Consider the following 20365-nt stretch of genomic DNA (forward strand, 5'->3'; position numbering starts at 1 on the left):
ACCCTTTCTTCCCATAAAACCAAGTCATTTGATAGAAAGTGTTATTTTCACAAAGAGTGGAGAAATTTGTGGAAAAAAAGTTATCATTCAAATGCTAGCTTATAGAGAAAATTAACGGTCTGAAACTACTTATTTCTTTTCCAAAAGAATACAGGACAAGCAGCACAGAATTTTGGAACATTTGAAAAAAAAAAGAAACATTTATTTAGCGCAAACTTTATTGATGGCAATTGTGATATTTTTCCCAAAGGACACAACGGCTTTGGATTGGGTGATCTTTTGTCAGCAGAACACGTGTGATTCCCTTTCTTGCCTATTATTCCTTGATTCCATTTCTTGTCTCCTATTTTAGAATTAGAACAGAACAGAACATAACAGAACAGAACAGAATAGAATCTGGAAAGGACTTTGCAGGTCTTCTAGTCCAGCCCCCTGCTCATCAGGCAAAATAGAAGTGGAATTTCTAAAATCCCATCAATAGGATTGTCATTAAATGAGCTACCAAAATCCAACTCTTCATTAGATGGCACAAGGATACAAAAAACTCTTTGCTGCCATTTACAGGACATCTGGATTGTTGTAGTTCAGATATGTCAATTCTACCCATTGATACATGATCCCTAATTATTTGTTGCAGCCTTAGAGCCCATGCCAGTCACAAGAATCAATACCTGCATTATGATGTGGGAAATAAGACAAATTGTAGAACTTGCCCTAAAATTGTCTTAGCATAGATTTTAAAAAGCTATTTTCTTTTCAAACTCAGTGGAAATAAAACTCTGGCCTTTTGGGTCCATACCCTGCTTGTTAATTTCTCCACCTGTTGCAGTCCTTACTCTTCCTAAAAATATTAAATGCAGACCAGAGTTATTAAAAGACTGCACATTTGTGCATCAAAAATAAACATACAAATACATATTTATGTGTCCCTTTGTGTGTCTGTGTGTATTACACATACACACACACACACACACACACACACACACACACACCTGGAAATAAACACTTCTGAATTCTCTATAATTTTCATAAGCAATTTAATAAATGTATATAATATTGCAGTCCTTTTGTAATAGCAACTTTCCTCCTTTTTAAAAATGTTTCTATCTCATTTATAAAAGCATTTTGGGTCATGCAGTTTCATAGACATATTGTGTTTTGCTCAAGTGTAATCTGAATAATTCACTATTCTGTAGGCAATACTACAAGAAGCAAATACAAGAGCCACGTAAGAAACAATGAAGAGGCTAATGGCAATAATAAGGTAATTTCAAAATAACTAATGCTCATTAAAAAATAGCTTGTTTGCTTTATGACATTTTGAACCTGAAGTTACTGTCCTTTCCTAAAACTATTGTTCTTCCATCAATGCAGCCTTCTCCAACAGGACCACTAAATTTCTTTGAAATTACAGCTTCTAGAATTCTGAGCCACTGGATTACCTGATCATGTTTGCTATTCTTGAGAATAGTAATTCCAATAGAGACTCAGTTTGAGAAAGGATGCATTACAACATGGCAGTGCTTTGGTGATTATTCAGGGGGAAGAGAGTGAAGAAAAAAATATATATCCAATAACTCCAAGGAAGAAATGACTAAGAAATATCTATGACTTAATCAGGGGACACATTTTAATGCATTTATTTCAGTATTTTTAAAGCATTATTCCAAAGCAGCTGTAATATAATCCATCTGTGTTTTGCTAGAGATAAGGTACAATAATGTAGAGATGGTATCTTAAGCATCATGGGACAATGCCCCTGAAATGCTGTTCCTATTTGAATAATCTTGCAATCCAAAATCTGGAATGAGGGCAACTGCACGTACTAAGCTTCCATAATTTCATTACAATATACAAGATGCAAACATGACAGTTTAGGAGTACTAGAATCATTCTGTTTCTTCCTGTCCCACTTCAGCCATTCTGTTATGGGTCACAAAGAACTGTAAAGTTTGAAGCAACTTGAGATAATACAAAATAGAACCTAAACAAAAGTAACAATGCTGGCTTCATACATTGATATGTAATTGAAAGACTATCCCCTAGGTGGTGGATTGGTCGAAGATAGTTTTTAAGATTAATAAGGAGTAATTCCTTTAAAAGCCAAACACACTTGTTTCCTATCATTTTAGATAACATATGATAACATTTATTATCATTTTTTACTATGGGCACAATGACACACATCAAAAATGAAATTTAGTTGCCCACTCTCAAAGTGAACACATACACAACACACACCTAAACATACTATGTACAACATATACATACTACATACAACATATGTATAGACCTACACCCCTACATATACATAACATATGAATATTAAACACTGTCCATCATGAATATATAATGGAAGGAGGAAGCTTGAGAGTTCAAAAGGTTTATACTGTATGGAACAAAACTGTGGCTGAATCTGGATGTTCTGCTCTGGATATCATGGAGCCTCCTCCCAGAAAGTAACAAGGAAAACACATTGTGAGAGGATGTGTCGTGTCCCAGACGATCTTACAGACTCTGCTCAAGTAACGCTTATATGCTATGTCCTGGATGGGAGGGAGGGAACTGTCAATGATCTTTTTTTAGCCATCCTTACCAGTCTCTGCACGGCCTTCCTTTCTGAAGCAGTGATGCTTCCAAACCAGACTGTGATGCTGTATAACAGGATGCTCTTGATCATTCCCCTGTAGAAACTGTAAAGGATAGGGGAAGGAAGATGTGCTTTTCTTATGCGATGCAGGAAATGCAGGCACTGCTGTACCCGCTTCACAGTGTCTCACTATTGAGTGACCAAGCCTACTTGTTAACTGCATACCCAGGAATTTGATGCTGGTAACCATTTCCACAGGTGAATCATTAATGCACAGAGAAGTGTGGCTGTGTCTGCACCCTCACTGTCATCATGAATAAGGCCTACTACTGTTGTATCATCTGCAAACTTCACAATATGATTGGTGGCAAACCTAGCACAACAGTCATGGGTCAACAGGGTGAACAAATTGGTAATAAATCACAACCATAGAATTGTATGGAGATTTGCACAAATTGGCAAATCTCACACATAGGTTTTGGGAATTGTGTATGGTTTGCAGTCTTAGGATGTATCCTTCTGACAAAGTAGAAACTATGGTTTATAAATTACAATATCAACAGATTAAAACAAACCAAGCTGCATTATGGCTTATTCAATGAGTGACTATCAAAGGAATTAAGAGCAGATGATACTTTGATTCAAGGTTTTTAAATAGAAGGAAATCACATGATTTCAATATTATCCATGGGTTTGACTCATTCACAAAATACATCCCGTTACAATTTAAATAATTTGAGTAGGTTTTTCCTATCTTCAGTGGCATTTAATTTTAGATTAAATGCTGATCATCTTGATAGCTTTCCATTAAACATTTAAAGATTATTATCCCAGAAGGATAATTCTTGTATGATAGTTCTCATCCTTTTGAAAGTAGTCACAATATTCTATCTCGCCAACTTTATTTTATTTGTTTTTAATATCTTATAGCAGCAATAATAAATCAACAGTTGAGTTTATACCTTTTCGCATTGTAGCTTATGTATAACCTTACATATATTTTTATAACTTGGAGAATGCATGTATTACAAGCTAATAAACAGATTACTAGAACAATATAGGAGTCATTTAATGTGCTTTGCTTTCTTCTTGCAGAAAACACATTGATCTAGATGAAGGGAAAATGAAGCTGTTTCACATGCCAGCATCACATTATTTGCAGGCCACACAACTTTTGTATATAGGAAATCATATTGCCGGTTTCTCCTGATATTAGCAGACTAGCATACTGCTGTATAATTTATGGTCTGATCTGATCTGGTTTGATATCCTGGTAACATAAATGCTGCTCTTTGCTATAAATATACACAGCTAAACATAGCTTTTTATATAGCTGTAGCTGCACTTAAATTTCCTTGAAGCGTCAGCAATGATTTCAAAGTCTGATATTATTTAAATGCAAGTATTTGCTCAGTGAACTGTTACTTAGCAATTAGTTATTTGTCTCTGGTTGCTGAAGGATTTAGGTTATTTCCCATTTTGGTGGCATAAGAACCGCCTACAGCTAGTCCTCGATTTACAACCACAATTAAGACTGTAACTTCTATTACAAAGTGATGTGGCTGTTAGTCATGCCTGATTTTACAACTTGTTTTGTCCTATTTGTTAAGCAAATCACTTTGGTTATTAAATATATCTGGCTCCGCCCCAAATCTGACTTTGCTTATTGGAAGCCCCCTGGGAAGGTCATAAATGGTGATCACATGACCCTCAGATGGCTAAAACTGTTGTAAATAAATTCCACTTGCTAGTTGCTTGAATTTTGATCCTGGGATCCTGGGGGATGCTGCAATGGTTGTAAGGACTGGTTGTAAGTCACTTTTTTCAGTACTGTCATTAACTTCAAACACTCAAAGTTACAAATGTTAGTAAGTTGAGGACTATCTGTATAATACTGTAGGTATTTGATTTAGAACTAGGAAGGATGGAGCCCCACTTGAGAAAAAGGAAGAAAGAGATTTTATGTAGATCTTTTAAAATTGGGAAAGATAATATTTATTTTCACCATTGGTTATTTATTATTTATTATCAGATAGGGGGAGGCTCTACTACAAATTTATGCCTCAGGTTCATAGGTATCTTTAGACAGGCCTGCCCACCAAAAGTGGACTGGCAAAGCATGTTTTTAAACCATTGCAGGGAGAAAAAAAATCCTTACTGTTTTCTGACTTCATATAGACAAGAACTGAAATAGGGCTATAAACAAATATTCTCAACTTTGGGATCATATCTGGTTGTTCCACTGTTGGAACAAGCAGTGCTTGGATGCTTAAAATCAAACACCATTCATTGTCTTTCCCAAATCAAACTTTTAGGAAAAAAACAACAAAAAACCAATGAAGGGATGTAATTTATTCAAACTGTATGAGGAACATTTCTTATGTTAAAGGAGCTTACATTAGGGAAAAGTATGATTTCAAAGCCTGCATTGGGAAAATACATGAATAAAAAGTAATAATCGTTTAGCATTAAAAAATGATTTTCTGGCAATTTGCATTAACAGCTTTTTATATCAGGGGAGATGCTCTAGATAATCACAGAGATGATCTTGGAAAAGGAATGTGACAGTTATCAAAATACAATTTAAGCCTAGGAATAAAAAAGAATATTAGAGAGAAACTTAAATTAGCTCTGCTGAAAGTGTTTCAAGATTCTATTACTATCAATGAAGTAGGATTCCAGTATTTCTTCTGGAGTCTGTTTCCTGACTACATTTACCTTAAAGGGTTGACAGATGCTTACAAAAATCCTACAAGCCAGAAGATATTAAATCTTTTTAATATCTTCCAATTTTAAATACTGGAAAAACCAAAGATATCACTGTCGATTTCAGAAAAAGCAGGCACAGCCACACTTCTCTGTGCATTAATGATTCACCTGTGGATATCGTTACCAGCATCAAATTCCTGGGTATGCAGGTAACAAGTAGGCTGGCTTGGTCGCTCAACAGGGAGCCACTGGTGAAGCAGGCATAGCAGTGCCTGCATCTTCTGCATCGCATGAGAAAAGCACATCTCCTGTCCCCTATCCTTACCACTTTCTACACAGGGATGATTGAGAACATCCTGTCATACAGCATCACAGTCTGGTTTAGAAGCATCACTGTTTCAGACAGAAAGGCGGTGCAGAGAGTGGTGAGGATGGCCGAAAAGATCATTGGCATTTCCATCCCTTTCATCCAGGACATAGCACATAAGCGTTGCTTGAGCAGGGTCTGTAAGATTGTCTGGGACACTATACATCCTCTCCATCACCTGTTTCCCTTGTTACCTTCTGGGAGGAGGCTTCGTGATATCCAAAGCAGAACATCCAGATTCAGTCACAGTTTTGTGCCATATAGTATTAATCTTGTGAACTCTAAAGCTTCCTCCTTCCGTTATGTATCCAAGATGGACAGTGATTGATAGTTATATATTACTTATATGTAAGGGTGTAAATCTATACATATGTTGTATATAGTATGTTTAAATGTGTGATATGTATATGTACACTTTGAGAGCAAGCAACTAAATTTCATTTTTAATGTGTGCCGTTGTGCCCACAGTAAAAAATGACAATAAAGGTTATTTAATTAATTACTGCCATATAAATACGTAAAATAAATTATGCCAGATTTTTATTGATCTATTTAACTCTAGAAGGGCTTGCCCATTAGTATATTATAAAGGGCTAGCCCAATAGTATATTATAAAGCAGTGGTTCTCAACCTTTTTAATGCCGCGACCCCCAACCAGTCGTAAGTCGAGGACTACTCAACCGGTCGTAAGTCGAGGACTACTCAATTGGTGCAGCACCGTTTGCAGAATGGGACTTTTGGCAGGCTCAGCAGGGCAGAGACAGCCTGAACAATTCCTATTGGCTTTTGAAAGCCAATAGAATTAGACTCTATTCAAGAGAGTCTATTCTATTGGCTTTGAAAAGCCAAAAGAATAAAAGGGAGTAGCACAGCTAAGGAAAAGGGGAAAAAAAGGCTGACTGTGTTGTTTGGCGACCCCCATGAAATGGTCGTTCGACCCCAAATGGGGTCCCGACCCACAGGTTGAGAATCACTGTTATAAAGCATTATTATTTACAGACATTGGTGTGTCAGGAAGTTGTAGGTAGGGAAGAAAAGAAGTTTGCCATACAGATACTCTTTGCTCAAAAGAGCTATAGGAAAGCTGGGCAAACCTTTGATGGCTGAGGCCATCTTTAATTGATAATACAATATGGGAAGACTATGTCATATCTCCATGGACTGAGCAGGATTGTCTGAGTTTTCTTGTCCTTTCCCTCCAAGTATTTTTTCTTCCTAGAATTTTCCTAAAAGTGAAGGGTCCACATTTTTTGTATTAACAAAATATTGATCCATTGTAATAGGAACTGACTGACCGACTTTTTGCCCAAGCTTGGCACTGTCGGCTGAGTGAAATTAACTGGCCCAAAATCACCCAATCAACTTTCATGCCTAATGTGGAACTAGAAGTCACAATCTCCTTAATCTCTAGACCAAACTAGCTCCCTCAAATTTATTATGCTCATTTACTGGATTTTTAAAAAATGTTTCCCATTAAGTTAGCAAGAAACCATGCCAATGATTTTCAGTAACTAAATCACTTTGGAAGACACAAAAAAAGGAATTAAAAGGCTGCATGTGGTTTTAGCTTGCATTTGTCCCCGCATTATCATATGATCCTGGTGACACTGCCATGCCTTCAAAGTTTTCAAGAAGCATGAGGAGCACTGAAGAAGATATACCAAGCACTGGGAAATATATACCAAGCACTCTCAGGATGATCAACGAGCAGCATCTCAGACTAGCAGAAAAAAGTGGAATGCATTCATGGGCTATCAGCCAAAGTAGTTTTCTTCCCATGGTGTTGGGAAAAGCACTTAGCAATGCCAAATGATTATATACTTAATGACAATTCTCATTCTCATTCAGACTCAATTTGCCACTCACGTTTTTATGTATTCTTTGGATTTGAAAGTACAAATATTTATTCTTTCCATGAATGTATTTTTAGATGGGAAGATTAAAGTCATTACCCAGGTACTTATTTGCCAGGAAGGAGGGGTATATGTTTATTCTCTCTTCTTCAAATTAGTTTTCCCCACATACCGTAAGTCCCTACATAATCATTCTTTTGTGTAAGGTAGTATTTCTACAGGAAAATTCAAGCACAAGGGATAGACCTAAAATTATGCTTCCATCAAATCATCTTCCGTAAGATGCTATATTTACTCAGTTAATATGCACAACATCTCTGCCTAAATTATCTCACATATTTATGTGTGGATTGTTTTATTTGGAAAATAACCCTCAAATCAACTAATCTGCTGTAAAGCTAACTTACTCTCATTGACTTTAGTGACACTAATCCATTATTTGAAGCCAGCTGTGTTTCCTGGGAAAATATTATTTTGTCAAATGAAACCTACCAGCACTACAAAAAAAAATCATAAATCCATACCTGATAGTGCATTAAAATATGCATGATGTAATCATATATTTCTCCAGCAAGTTTATTTTCTGGTCTCCAAGGAAAAATGACAAACTGAATACCTAATAAGGGCACAAGAATTAAAGTGGCTCTGACAGCTTTCATATACATGTTGGATTCAGCCCGATGTGTATCTCTCAGTTTTGTTACCAGAACTCGTACAATGTTGAGCAAAAAGAAAAAATTGACCTGAAACAAAAATAAATGGGTTACTTTTATTTTTATAAAAAAATAAACAAAGGTAAAGACATATGAATATTCCAATATAAAGAAAATATCACTCATATTTTCATCTGTAGCCAATGGAGAATTTAGCTCACAATAAGAAAACATTAAAATTTACAAAGATGCTTGCAAAATGTTTGAAAAGAGGGCATATACAAGCAATATCTGTCCGTCTGCCTTTATTTGCAGCTTTAGCAAAACCTATCCATTTATCCTCAGTCTTTCAGAGCATTTCCCTAATCATGTGAAAAGCCTTCACCTGGAATAATTCTTTACTTGGTTCCAATCCCAATATGTCATCAAAAGAGGAAAAGAAGATATAGAAGATATAGAAGAAGATATAAATATATATTATACCAGGCAGATCCCAACTACTCAGAAAAATCCCCACTCATTTTAAATTCCAAACATTGGATTATCATGCCATGTTATTGATAGATTTCTAGCATCCAAGTTGCTTCTCTAGCCATGAAGAAAAAAATCTGCTTCAGGTCAAGATAATGGTTCAGAAGTCATAAGGACACAAGGAACCATGGAATTGGGTGATTATTTTTTATAAAACATTAGGTGTCCTGAATTCTGTGCTGAAACGTGTGATAAAACATCTCAGTAAGAACAATGAAGTGTAGCAGAATTAGAATAGTACTGAACTCACAATAAAGTAGCAAATAATATTCTCACCAATAAAGCTGCCATTACAGGCCCATGAACAATGTACAGCAAATATGTGTCAACACTAATCCAACAGCTGGAAGAAAATAAATTAAATAATGAAATTATATATATTATCTAATTAAGTATATATATATATATATATATATATATATATATATATATATATATATATATACCAATTAAGTTTTAAATATGTGTCAACATTAATTCAGCATCTGGAAGAAAATAAATAAATTAAATAATGAAATTATATATATATATTAACAGATACTAATTAAGCTTTATATAAAGTAGCACAATACTTACTTATCATTGAAATATCTGGCTCTGGCCACAGCATGAATTGATGCCGGCACTAAAGGAAAACCTAGAATAATAAATTATATATATCAGATTTATTATTATTTTGGATTCAATTATAGGCATGTATAGGTATTTCATAGAGACACGGGGTTGGAAAGGAAAGTTTGAACTAATATCCTGCATGTATTCAATCAAACTATTCCCAGCAGAAGATCATCCAATTTCTACCTGACAGATTCAGTGAGGAGGAACTTAGTAATTGGTTCCATTTTCAGACTGCTGCTACTATGAGAATTAGCTTATTCTAGCATGCAGTCTCAATCTGGATTGTTCTACATACATTTATATCCTGCCATAGTTAGCCAAAGTTATGCATTAGTGAAAAGTTAAACAGACATGTTAATTGACCACAATGACGACAACAACAATAAAAATGAATTGCATAACTAGATAGGGATTTGAATGGTGACCTCCAATTCTTAACCTTGTTCAATCAGATTTAAATCAGCTGATAGCTGTTTTAAAGCTATCGTGAAAAACTGAAAGAGTCAAATAAGGCAGTGAGCCTGGTGGCTACTGTGAGATAGACTCAGATCCATTCCAACTGACAGTGGCACTTATCTACTGTCGAATTAGCCTTAACTGGGTAAGTCAAGAGATTGACCTATGGGTCTCCTGTAGGCATATAAATGTTTTGCCACTCAACAATACTTCCCTTTTAATGTATTTTTATGCAACTCAATGTTCTTTACAAGCTGAGGAAATTTGAACGCAATGTCCCATAGTTTATGAAGAAAGCTTAAGCACTATCTTCAGTGTTTCAAACATCTCCTTTTCAAAAGGCTGTTACTGAAGATGAACAAGCTTTATCTGTTTAAGAGATGTGAGCACTGATGGAAATTGTTGTGGAATTAAGATTGATATCACAAACATTTTTTACCATGCATTTTGCTTTAACATTGCCTTGGCAAATCACTGTTAAATTATATTTGAAGAAATAAAAAATGGACTAAACAACATTTTATATGATAAAGCTTCTAGGGTTGGCTGAGATACATTTCTTGAAATAAATATGAGCTATCAAATTCACCTTGACTTGGACTCCAGAGCTGGAGCAGATCACTGAGGTAACTTTAAAAGCTGTTATCCTATTTGTATGGATTTTTTTTCCATCTACACATCTTAAAAGAGCTAAAGGTCACCCCCAGAAATATAGTCTCACAAAAAAGCAACTGTGCAAGCTGACCACCAACTATCTCTTAGCTTTTAATGATGAGATAAGTACAGTGTACAACAATGGCTAATGTATTAAGTGTGATGCTCCTCAATCACTCAAACCAAAGATCAAGTAATCCTAAAGCCAATCAAATTTCTTTGACATCTGAAGCCAAAACATCTACTAGACTCCCCTTGGCGGGAAAAGTAAATTAATAATTAAATTAACCATTTGCTTTATACTGTCTGATGATAGGACTGGTCCTGAAAACTAGTAATTGTAAATGGACTCATTTGTGAATGGAGACTATATAAAAACAAATCCCAAAGTCTTCCAACTGACTTTCATGTGTGTTTGTCTAGTGTTAGCATCTTAGCCACCATACTGCTCCAATCTGCCATATTGACTCTCATTCATTTGTATAAAGATACTATACATTTTTTGCATAATAACTTATAAGAGCTATCTTTTTCTGTGGATATTCTATGAGTCAAAGTGCCAATTACTTTAAAAACTCTGAGACGAAAGGAAATATTTTAACAACTGGATGGAAGATCACATACCCCAACCCAGGAGGTAATACCAATGCAAGCGCTGTTCTTCAGCAAATACTGCCACCACAATCAGTGTATGAAGATATATTCCTTCACAAAGCATCCAGAAGTAGTTACAGCCCATTGTATATTGGTGAAAAAACTGAAGCACTTTGCAGCTTACCTGTCAGAGAAAAGTAGCAGACAGATGTGGAGCAGATAACAAAGTACATAAATGAATAAGGAAATATCACAATAGACTTTCAGAAGGTTTCTTGCTGTTACATCCATCTGTACCCTTCAGCACCTTTTAATGATTGAATTTCTAATGTACTAGACAAACAGTACTGACTAAATTTGTGTCCTATATTAGGGTTTTGTGGAAGAAACCAACATGTCAAACACTAAAATCATCAATCCATACTTCAGATGTTTTTGCCTGTGATACAGAACAAATAGATGCACAGTTCAATAAATTCAGGAGCTACACTACCTAAATTCTTCACTAGTCCATACTTACCTGGTTTTCTTAAATCTTTGTATTATAATAAGCATTAGATGGTGCTATACAGCAAGAATGCATTTTGAAAACAAATTCTGTTTTAAAATTTTGCTGGCTACTGAAACTCAGTTTCATGAAACCACAGATTTCAGTAGCAAGAAAATGGGCAATAATAGAAAAATTTCATATTATTGCAATGTAATATCTGTTGGCTATTGGACTAGGACCAAGGAGACCCAGGTTCTAATCCAACAGAAACCAACCATGTGACTTTGGGCCAGCCTTTGTCTATTATTGTAACTTCACTAGGTATTTATTATGTAGAGAAAAATTACTGTACAGTCATACATATTATTATTAATAATAATAAAGTTGGAAAAGACTAAAGTACTGGAGGAAAAGCATAATGTAAATTTAAAATATCAGTATTTCTTAACAAAAAAGAAAACATTTCCCTGAAGTTTCCTGGCAAAATATATCCATAACAAATGATATTCTAAATATATTCAAACTTAGAGAACATTAAGTGCATCACCAGCAGATGGATTTGTAGCTGGCTGACCGGCCATACTCAGCGTGTAGTCCTCAATGGAACTGCATCTACATGGAGGGAAGTAGACAGTGGGGTACCCCAAGGTTTGTTTTAGGTCCAGTAGTCTTCAACATCTTCATCAATGATTTGGATGAGGGGATAGATAGGGAACTCATCAAATTTGTAGATGACACCAAACTGGCAGCAACACTCTAGAAGATAGGCTTAAGATACAGAAGGATCTTGACAGACTTGAACATTGGGTGCTATCTAACAAAATGAAATTCAATGGCGAAAAAAGCAAGGTTCTACATTTAGGCAAGAAAAACTGAATGCACAGGTACAGTTATAGGGGGTATCTTGCTCAATAGTAGTAATTGTGAGAGGGATCTCGGAATCCTAGTGGAAAATCACTTAAGTATGAGCCAGCAGTGTGCTGCAGCTGCCAAAAAAGCTAACACAGTGCTAGGCTGCATTAACAAAGGAATAGAATCAAGATCATATGAAAATCTTTTTTGAACTATTTGGATTACAAATATCTATTTAATTGGGACTCTAAAGCTATTTGCAGAGAAAAGAAAGGAAGAGTAAAATTTAAAATCTTGGCCATCATAGATCAGAGACATGTAAAAAGAATATATCAAGAAAACATAAATACTTCACAGGAGGAGATATATAGTATAGTGCAACTAATTCAAACAACAATGACTTTAAACCACAAAGAAATCCAAAATAACTATGAAAATATAAATCAATCTATTTCTAAGTTAACTCTACAACAAAAAAATTCCCAGAAAACAACAACAGAGAAGGAGAAGATAAAACAGATAAATGGATATAGAATTTAGAATAGAGACTTAAAGATGGAACTTAACAAAACAAGGAAACATGATTTAATGCTAATGTCACAGGTTCCGACTAATGAAGCACTTCAAAGAACTTTCAGGCATGTTTCCTAAAGTCTTTATTACAGAGCTACAATTCTGCCGGTCACCATCATGGACGTGTTGATGCCAGAATCTGACTTCCTGTCGCTGGCATCAACCTTTTCTTGCTAAACCCCTCCCTTGTCTTGCAGTCACAAATCACATTATCCAATTAGTGTGAAGGTCAAAAGTTTACTTCCTCTTTCTTTCCCGGGCTTTTTCTCCCCCCCCCCACTCTAAGCTGTGTATTAACCCAGTAATTACCAGACAGTTTTGCATATTGTCAAAGCAAGAATATACAGTATTTGCAGCATTGACCGCTAATGGGAAAAAATTCACAAGAATTGGAAAAAACAACTTATTCCTTAAGACTACAAAATAAATCTGAGGACAAGAACATAGATTGGATAAAATGGACTGTAGAGATGTTAGGAACATTGGAGAGAAAGGAAATGATAAGAGAAGCGGAGAGAAAGAAAAAGATTTTCAACAAACATGGAAAGGCAGAAGCTCCATACAAAGACACTTCACCTGATTTACTTTTTATATGTACACCAACATTTACGAACCTATGGAAAACCTTTTTGATTCAACAAAATACATTGATTAAGAAAGATACTGGGCAAAGGAAAAAGACTAAAGTGGAAACCAAAAAAATAAATGATGGGACTTACCAAAGAGAATACTTAAAAAAGAAACATTTGTTTGAATATGGTTAAAAAAATAGAAACGTTTTGGAATACATATGTCATTCTAAGAGGGATGAATTCTCTAAATAATAGAGTATGCTTTTTTCCCTTTCTTGTTCTCTTTCTTGATATGAGTAATATAAAAAAGTTGAAATGACTTAGATAAAGGAAATGTTTTAGATACTTAAATGTGATTGAATTTAAGAAAATTATAATGGATAAAATGTTTTGAATAAGAGTTAAAGGACTAGTGACTAGATGTATTAAATGGAATGTTTAAAGATTAAACATATTTTTAATTATGGTTAAAAAGAATAAGAAATTTATGAAATAAATATATATTAGCTTAGGAGGGATACATATTTTAAGTAGTATGTTATTTTTTATGTTTCTTTACTCTTGCTCTCCTTTCTTTCTTTTTTCATTGTTTTATCTATTCCTTAAGAAATGTAAAAGTGTGAGATGGTTCATATGGAAAAATAGAGTTAAAATTTTAAATGTAATTAATTTTTGAGAAAATCTTTTTTTTTTTATTGAAAGTTTTATAAATTTTACAAAAAGACAAAAACAATACAAAACAAAAGACAACATATACAAAAAAGAAACTAAACATTACATATATATAACCCCCCCCCATCCCCCACCCCTCACAAAAACCCTCCCTTCCCCCCCCCTGAGCTTCCCAGAGCAGAATATAGGCTTAATTAAAAATTAAGAAATAAAAATAAAAAATTAAATTAAAAAATTTATATTTATATATATATATAAAAAAATATCTATCTATATATATAAAAATAAAACTTATAAAAAAGCTATGTGATATTTTTGTATACCCAATCTAAATTGTATAAATTTTATCCATTTGTCCCAAACAGCAAGGAACTTCTCTTGCGTTTGTTGCTTTAAGAAAGCCGAAATCTTTGCCATTTCCGCCAGATAAGCTACTTTAAGAAACCATTCCTGCAATGTAGGCAAAGATTCCTTCTTCCAATATTGTCCTACTAACAGCCTAGCGGCTGTAATCAAATTTAACATCAATACAACCTCCTTTGTATCACAATCTGTAACAATGCCTAACAAAAATAATTGCGGAGTAAATTTTACCCTCCTTCTAAAAATTCTCTGGATATTCCACCATATTTTGATCCAAAATGCTTTTATCTCTCTGCATGACCACCAAATATGATAATAGGAAGCATCCTTATAACCACATCTCCAACATTTGGGTTGCACGTCAGGGTACATAAGAGACATTTTTTGTGGATCAAGGTGCCATCTATAAAACATTTTATAAAAATTCTCCCTAAGGTTCTGTGCTTGTGTAAATTTGACATTTCTCACCCAAATGGTTTCCCAAATGTCCAATGAGACTGGGACACCAAAATTCTGCGCCCATCTAATCATACAATCTTTAATTAATTCCGTTTCTGAGTCCATTTCAACTAATACCCCATAAATTCTCTTGATATGGGTTTGTCTTTGATCCTTGACTTGCTTAATAAGATTTCCATCTTCTCTAAGAAAACCCAATTTACAATCCACCTTCCATTTATCTACTAGTTGCCTATATTGAAACCAAGAATAAATAATATTTTCTTGCGCTAAATCTTCCCGTAATCTTAACTGCCAGTTTTGCCCATCCCATCTAAGTAACTGACTATAAGACACCATGTCCATTTTTACTCCTCTTTTTATTCCTTCTATCGCATGCCAAGGTATAGCCCATAATGGAACTTTAAAATCACTTTTATAATATTTTCTCCAAATCCTAAGTAAAGAAATTCTTAAAATATGAGATTTAAAGACCCAGTCCATTTTTTTATTAAATATTAAATAGGCATGCCACCCATAAAGTAAATCCCATCCCTCTAAATGAAGTATCTCAGGATTTGTCAAATTTACCCAATCACTGATTAGTGTTAAGACCACCGCATCGTAATATAATTTCAAATTTGGTACCTTAAGTCCACCCTAGAGAAAATCTTAACCAGTAAGAATACCTAGAATTTGATTGGAGAAACAAATTAAAATAAGAACTGTAACGGGATCTATGATAAGGTAACCAGAATGATTGGATAGAAAAGAAATATTATATTGATGTGATTATTATTTTTAAAAATATTGGGAAAAATATATATTTAACTGTTATCTATCAACAATAAGAATTGTATTAATTCAATATTTGCAAAAGAGGATATTTTGGGAAAAGAGGAAAACAACTAAAACCATTATGTGGATTATGGATTATAGAAATCAATTGTTAATGATTGTTTTACAAATATAACCCTGACAACACACTGTTCACCAATTATTAAGTGATTATGTTTAAAAAAAACAATAAAATATATTTTTTTAAAAATTCAATGATTGCAGATGCACATTGTTCAGTTATTCTCATATGGATTGTCCCATCTATCCACAACCTTTTTAAAGTGGGTATATTCACTAAGACTCCTAGCTTGTCTCTGTCTCAGACACGTCAAGAATTGGAAGCTAATAACAAAACATGTCTGAATAAGAGTGTCAGGCTCTACCCAGCTGCACAAGATCAAGGATGCAAGATCAAGGATCAATTAGATATTTTAATGCTAGTTCTAGGGGTAATCAGAAATTGTAAAACTTTCTCTCCCTAATATATAGTGGGTTAACTAAGGCAGAGTCTCTCTGAATGACTGAAATGCTTCTTCCAAGTTTTCTTTCTATTTGGAATACATTGCCATGTATCTAAATAAACCATTAATTTACTCACTTGCTATCTTCTGGTTATTAAGGTCCACATTATCTTCCATTTCTTTCCTAGTATTCCATAACGTCCCACAAAAATAAGCATCTCTGTGTTCCTTATGCACTGGATAATACATTCATTAATATATCATTTTTTCCTAAATATCAGTAATTCTATTAGTTTCACTGTATGCTAAATAAACTACTCTGTTGTATCTGATGTAACTTTTTCCTGTTTATATTGATCCTCATGGCTTGTAGAATATTTTAGTGACTGATGGACAATGTTGGTACATAATGCTCTCTGGTCCTGATGGAATGTTGTTTAACCAAAGCATGCCTATGTGTAAAAAACTACCAATAAACAATTTCTGTGAACACCAGCTTTCAGAAGAAAATTAAGAATTCCATTATTTTATGGACATTTTTATTAAACTGTTTTAAAGAACAGTTAAACAAAAGATGTTCTAAACAGACCTTGGCATATGTCTGTAAATTTTATGTGATTGTCTCAAAGCGTGCTACTGCATTTTGTAGGTTTATTGATCAGAGTACATTGTTGTCTGGATCAAATAATCAAAATTTTGCATCTGTCTTTTCCTCTATTAAAAGAAAATACATATTAAAAACAGTTTCTCTAGTTCAGCTTTGGATTCTAAACAGCTCCTGCTGCCATATTACAAGTAAACTCATTTAGCAACTATCTTTTACAGTGAGTATTTGCAGTTCCAGGGTTGATGAAACATAACTTTGTGACCAAGCTTCACATTTATAATCTTCTCAGGACTCTAAAGCAAAGGAAAGCTGAGATATGATTGTAAGCACAATAGCAGTTTTACTTAGCAACCATTTTGCTTAATAACCAAATTGCTGCTCCCAATTGTGATCATTCAAGGACGACTACCTATAGGATGTTTCTAATAATAAACAGAAAAACTAATATTGTATGAAGCATCCACATGACACTAATTTTAGAAAACTATAAAGCATAGGAATAGGAAAATCAATGCCTGAGTTAAGATAACATGAACTGGTTAATTATGTAAAAAAGATGTTGTGACTCTAGAAAGAGTGCAGAGAAGAGTAACAAAGATATCAGGGGACTGGAGGCAAAAACATATAGAGAACGGTTGCTGGAATTGGGTATGTCTAGTTTAATGAACAGAAGGACTAGGGGTAACATGATAGCAGTGTTCCAATATCTCAGGGGTTGTCATAAAGAAGAGGGAGACAAGCTATTCTCCAAAGCACCTGAGGGCAGGACAACAAGCAATGGATGGAAACTAATCAAGGAGAAAAGCAACCTAGAACTAAGAAGAAAATTCCTGACTATTAGAACAATTAATCAGTGAAACAACTTGCCTCCAGAAGTTGTGAATGCTCCAACACTGGAAGTTTTTAAGAAGGGACTGGACAGCCATTTGTCTGAAATAGTATAGGGTTTCCTGCCTGAGCAGGGAGTTGGACTAGATGACCTCCAAGGTCCCTTCCAAATCTTCTCTTCTATTCTCTTCTCTTCAATTCTTATTATTTGCACAAAACTGTGCCTTCTGAATCCACTTAAGGACAATATCTTGACCACAGACACATGACATAGAGAATAACCAAATTAACAGAATAAACTGAATGTATAGGAGAAAGAATATAACTGCTCTGCCTATAGCATATGTGAGCACATAAGAAGGCATAGAAAAGCATGCTAACAAAATATTATTAATAAATATGTATCTTCTACAACTTACAATAACTTGTTTAGCAATTTTTCAAAGTTACCACAACACTGAAAAAAATGACTTAAAACTAATCTTTGCACTTACAACCATTGCTGCATCCCATAATCACAAGATCAGAATTTGGACACGTGGCAACCAGGATGTATTTATAATGATTGCAGCATCCAGGGTCATGTGATTACCATTTGAGTCCTTTCCAGTTCACATCTGGTAACCATTAAGTCAATGGGGGAAGCTGGATTTGCTTAATGCAACATGAATAACGGTGGCAGAAAAGGTTGCAAAGTCAGCATGACTCACTTAAGAACCACCTTGCTTAGTAATGGAAATTCTGGTCCTCATTGTGGTTGTAAGTGGAGGACTCCCTGCACTTAGGAAGGTGCCATGCACTGAGATACTTTGGTCATTCAGCAACTCTATAAGGGTGTCTAAATTGGTCAAACATCACTCACTGAACTTTATGTCTTTTTATATTCTGAACTGGCAAAATAACTCTACATCTAAATACAGCTCTATCATAACTGTATTATCTAAGAAAGTTTCCAACTAAAATGATATACCTGTTTAATTAAATGTAGACAAGTTATTTGATAACCTCACACTTTTTTACTTAATTGATTAGTTTCCACTATTTATTCAGATTTGTTCCTTATATTACTCACCATGATCTTTCTCATAGTAATGTCCAAATATATTAAAGCTTTAGCTTCCAAAGTTCCAACTTATGAAGGCAATGATTGGTTATAGAAGGATGCCTTAAAATTATAGCCTCTGCTTGTAAAATATTCACTTATTTTACTCATTCAGTCAAGCTATAGTATGGATTATCATGGGCTTCTTTGATAAATCAAAATTACTGTATTCAAACCATGGATCATATTTAATGGTTTAACCAAACTGAATTCATACAAAAGGAACACACAAAGCAAACTGCATTATAGCTTATAATATTAAGTAAACTGAGTGGGATGTATTTGGATTCCTGATTTAATTTATGGTGTATATTTCTGGTTGAATTTGATATATATCTCTTCTAATGATTTCCATGTGTAAGCTTCCTATATCAAGTTTTTAAATATGATAGATTTCTGGGGTATCTAATTTTATTAAATTTCACATAAGACAACATTTCCTAAACATAATCAGTTTTCTGTGCTAAAACAGAAATGCTTAATTTCTGTTAAGTTCTGATTTCAATTTCAGCAACCAACTTCTGAGTTAATTTGCATACATCCAGTTCAATTTATGGCTTTTGAAGAAATTTAGTTTCTTGATGTATAATAGCTCTGGGAAAGCTTTTAGACAAGCCAAAAGAGATGAGATTGATTATTGCTAAAGTTTCATCTCATCAACTTGATAACATAGTGGAAAAGGCTAGCATGAGGAGCTCAGTCCCAGCAGTATATCAAAATTAACAATATTAAAGAAATATAAATCAAAATGTAAGAAGTGCTGGTCTTGACTTGAAAACATTTGTAGCACTTTATTTGTTTATACAGAAATGGTTCAAAGTTATATTAATTAAACTGCCTGAACTATGTTCATATTTCAGCTTCTTTCAGTCAAATTCTGCACAGAAGTCCCCATTTGACTGCAGTAACAAAATCAGAAGCATTCAAAGCCCTTTCCAGCTTTCTCATTGATATAACTTTGAATTATCAGGAGAGCGTATCTTCTTCTAAGAGCAGAAAAGAACAGGAAAAGAACAATAAAAACTGTTTTGGAATGAAAACAAATATGTGATTGGTTCCAGTGGATGGTAATGCTTTATTGGCTGGAAAAGAGCTCTTCATGGTTGTTGGCTGTTGTTAGTTCTGACATCTGTTATTACAATCATCTAGATGCTTCTGAAAATATGTTGGCTGTTTCACATACTCCCATTGTAAATCAGACTTAATGCAAACTCAGTATTGAAAAAGCACTGGAATTTAGGTTACTTCATCATGTTTTGCTTCATTAAGATATGGAACAAAACTCTTTGAGCAGTTAATTTCTAACACAATATCATATAACTATATTTTTGAAAAAGCAGACACACTCTTTTGTACATTCTCACTTCGATCAGAATAGAGCTAGAAGGGACCTTGGAGGTCTTCTAGTCCAACCCCCCTGCTCAAGCAGGAGACGCTATACCATTAGGTGGCTGTCCAGTCTTTTCTTAAATACCTCCAGTGATGAAGCACCTACAGGTCAGCTTCACCCAAAGTTTAGGATGAAAATTTTATTTTGTTTTG

General features: G+C 34.3%; 1 protein-coding gene across 15 annotated transcripts in view; it reads right to left on the minus strand.

Annotated features, from left to right (window-relative positions):
- The window catches only part of LOC120299329 (calcitonin gene-related peptide type 1 receptor-like), a 198694-nt gene that overhangs the window by 40319 nt on the left and 138010 nt on the right, over positions 1-20365 (minus strand). For all 15 annotated transcript variants that reach the window (XR_005554389.1, XM_039324041.1, XM_039324045.1 and 12 more), the window contains 4 exons: positions 11056-11209; positions 9280-9340; positions 8980-9046; positions 8044-8262 (listed from right to left, as the gene is read on the minus strand). Coding sequence is in view for 14 of the 15 variants with exons in the window: in XM_039324041.1 (XP_039179975.1) it covers positions 8044-8262; positions 8980-9046; positions 9280-9340; positions 11056-11209 (501 nt within the window). In the remaining variant the exon portion in view is untranslated. The remainder of the gene's footprint in view (positions 1-8043; positions 8263-8979; positions 9047-9279; positions 9341-11055; positions 11210-20365) is intronic.

The sequence above is a fragment of the Crotalus tigris genome, unplaced genomic scaffold (genome assembly GCF_016545835.1).
Source record: "Crotalus tigris isolate CLP2741 ecotype Arizona unplaced genomic scaffold, ASM1654583v1 scf7180000024292.1016931, whole genome shotgun sequence".
NCBI classification, from domain to species: Eukaryota; Metazoa; Chordata; class Lepidosauria; order Squamata; family Viperidae; genus Crotalus; species Crotalus tigris.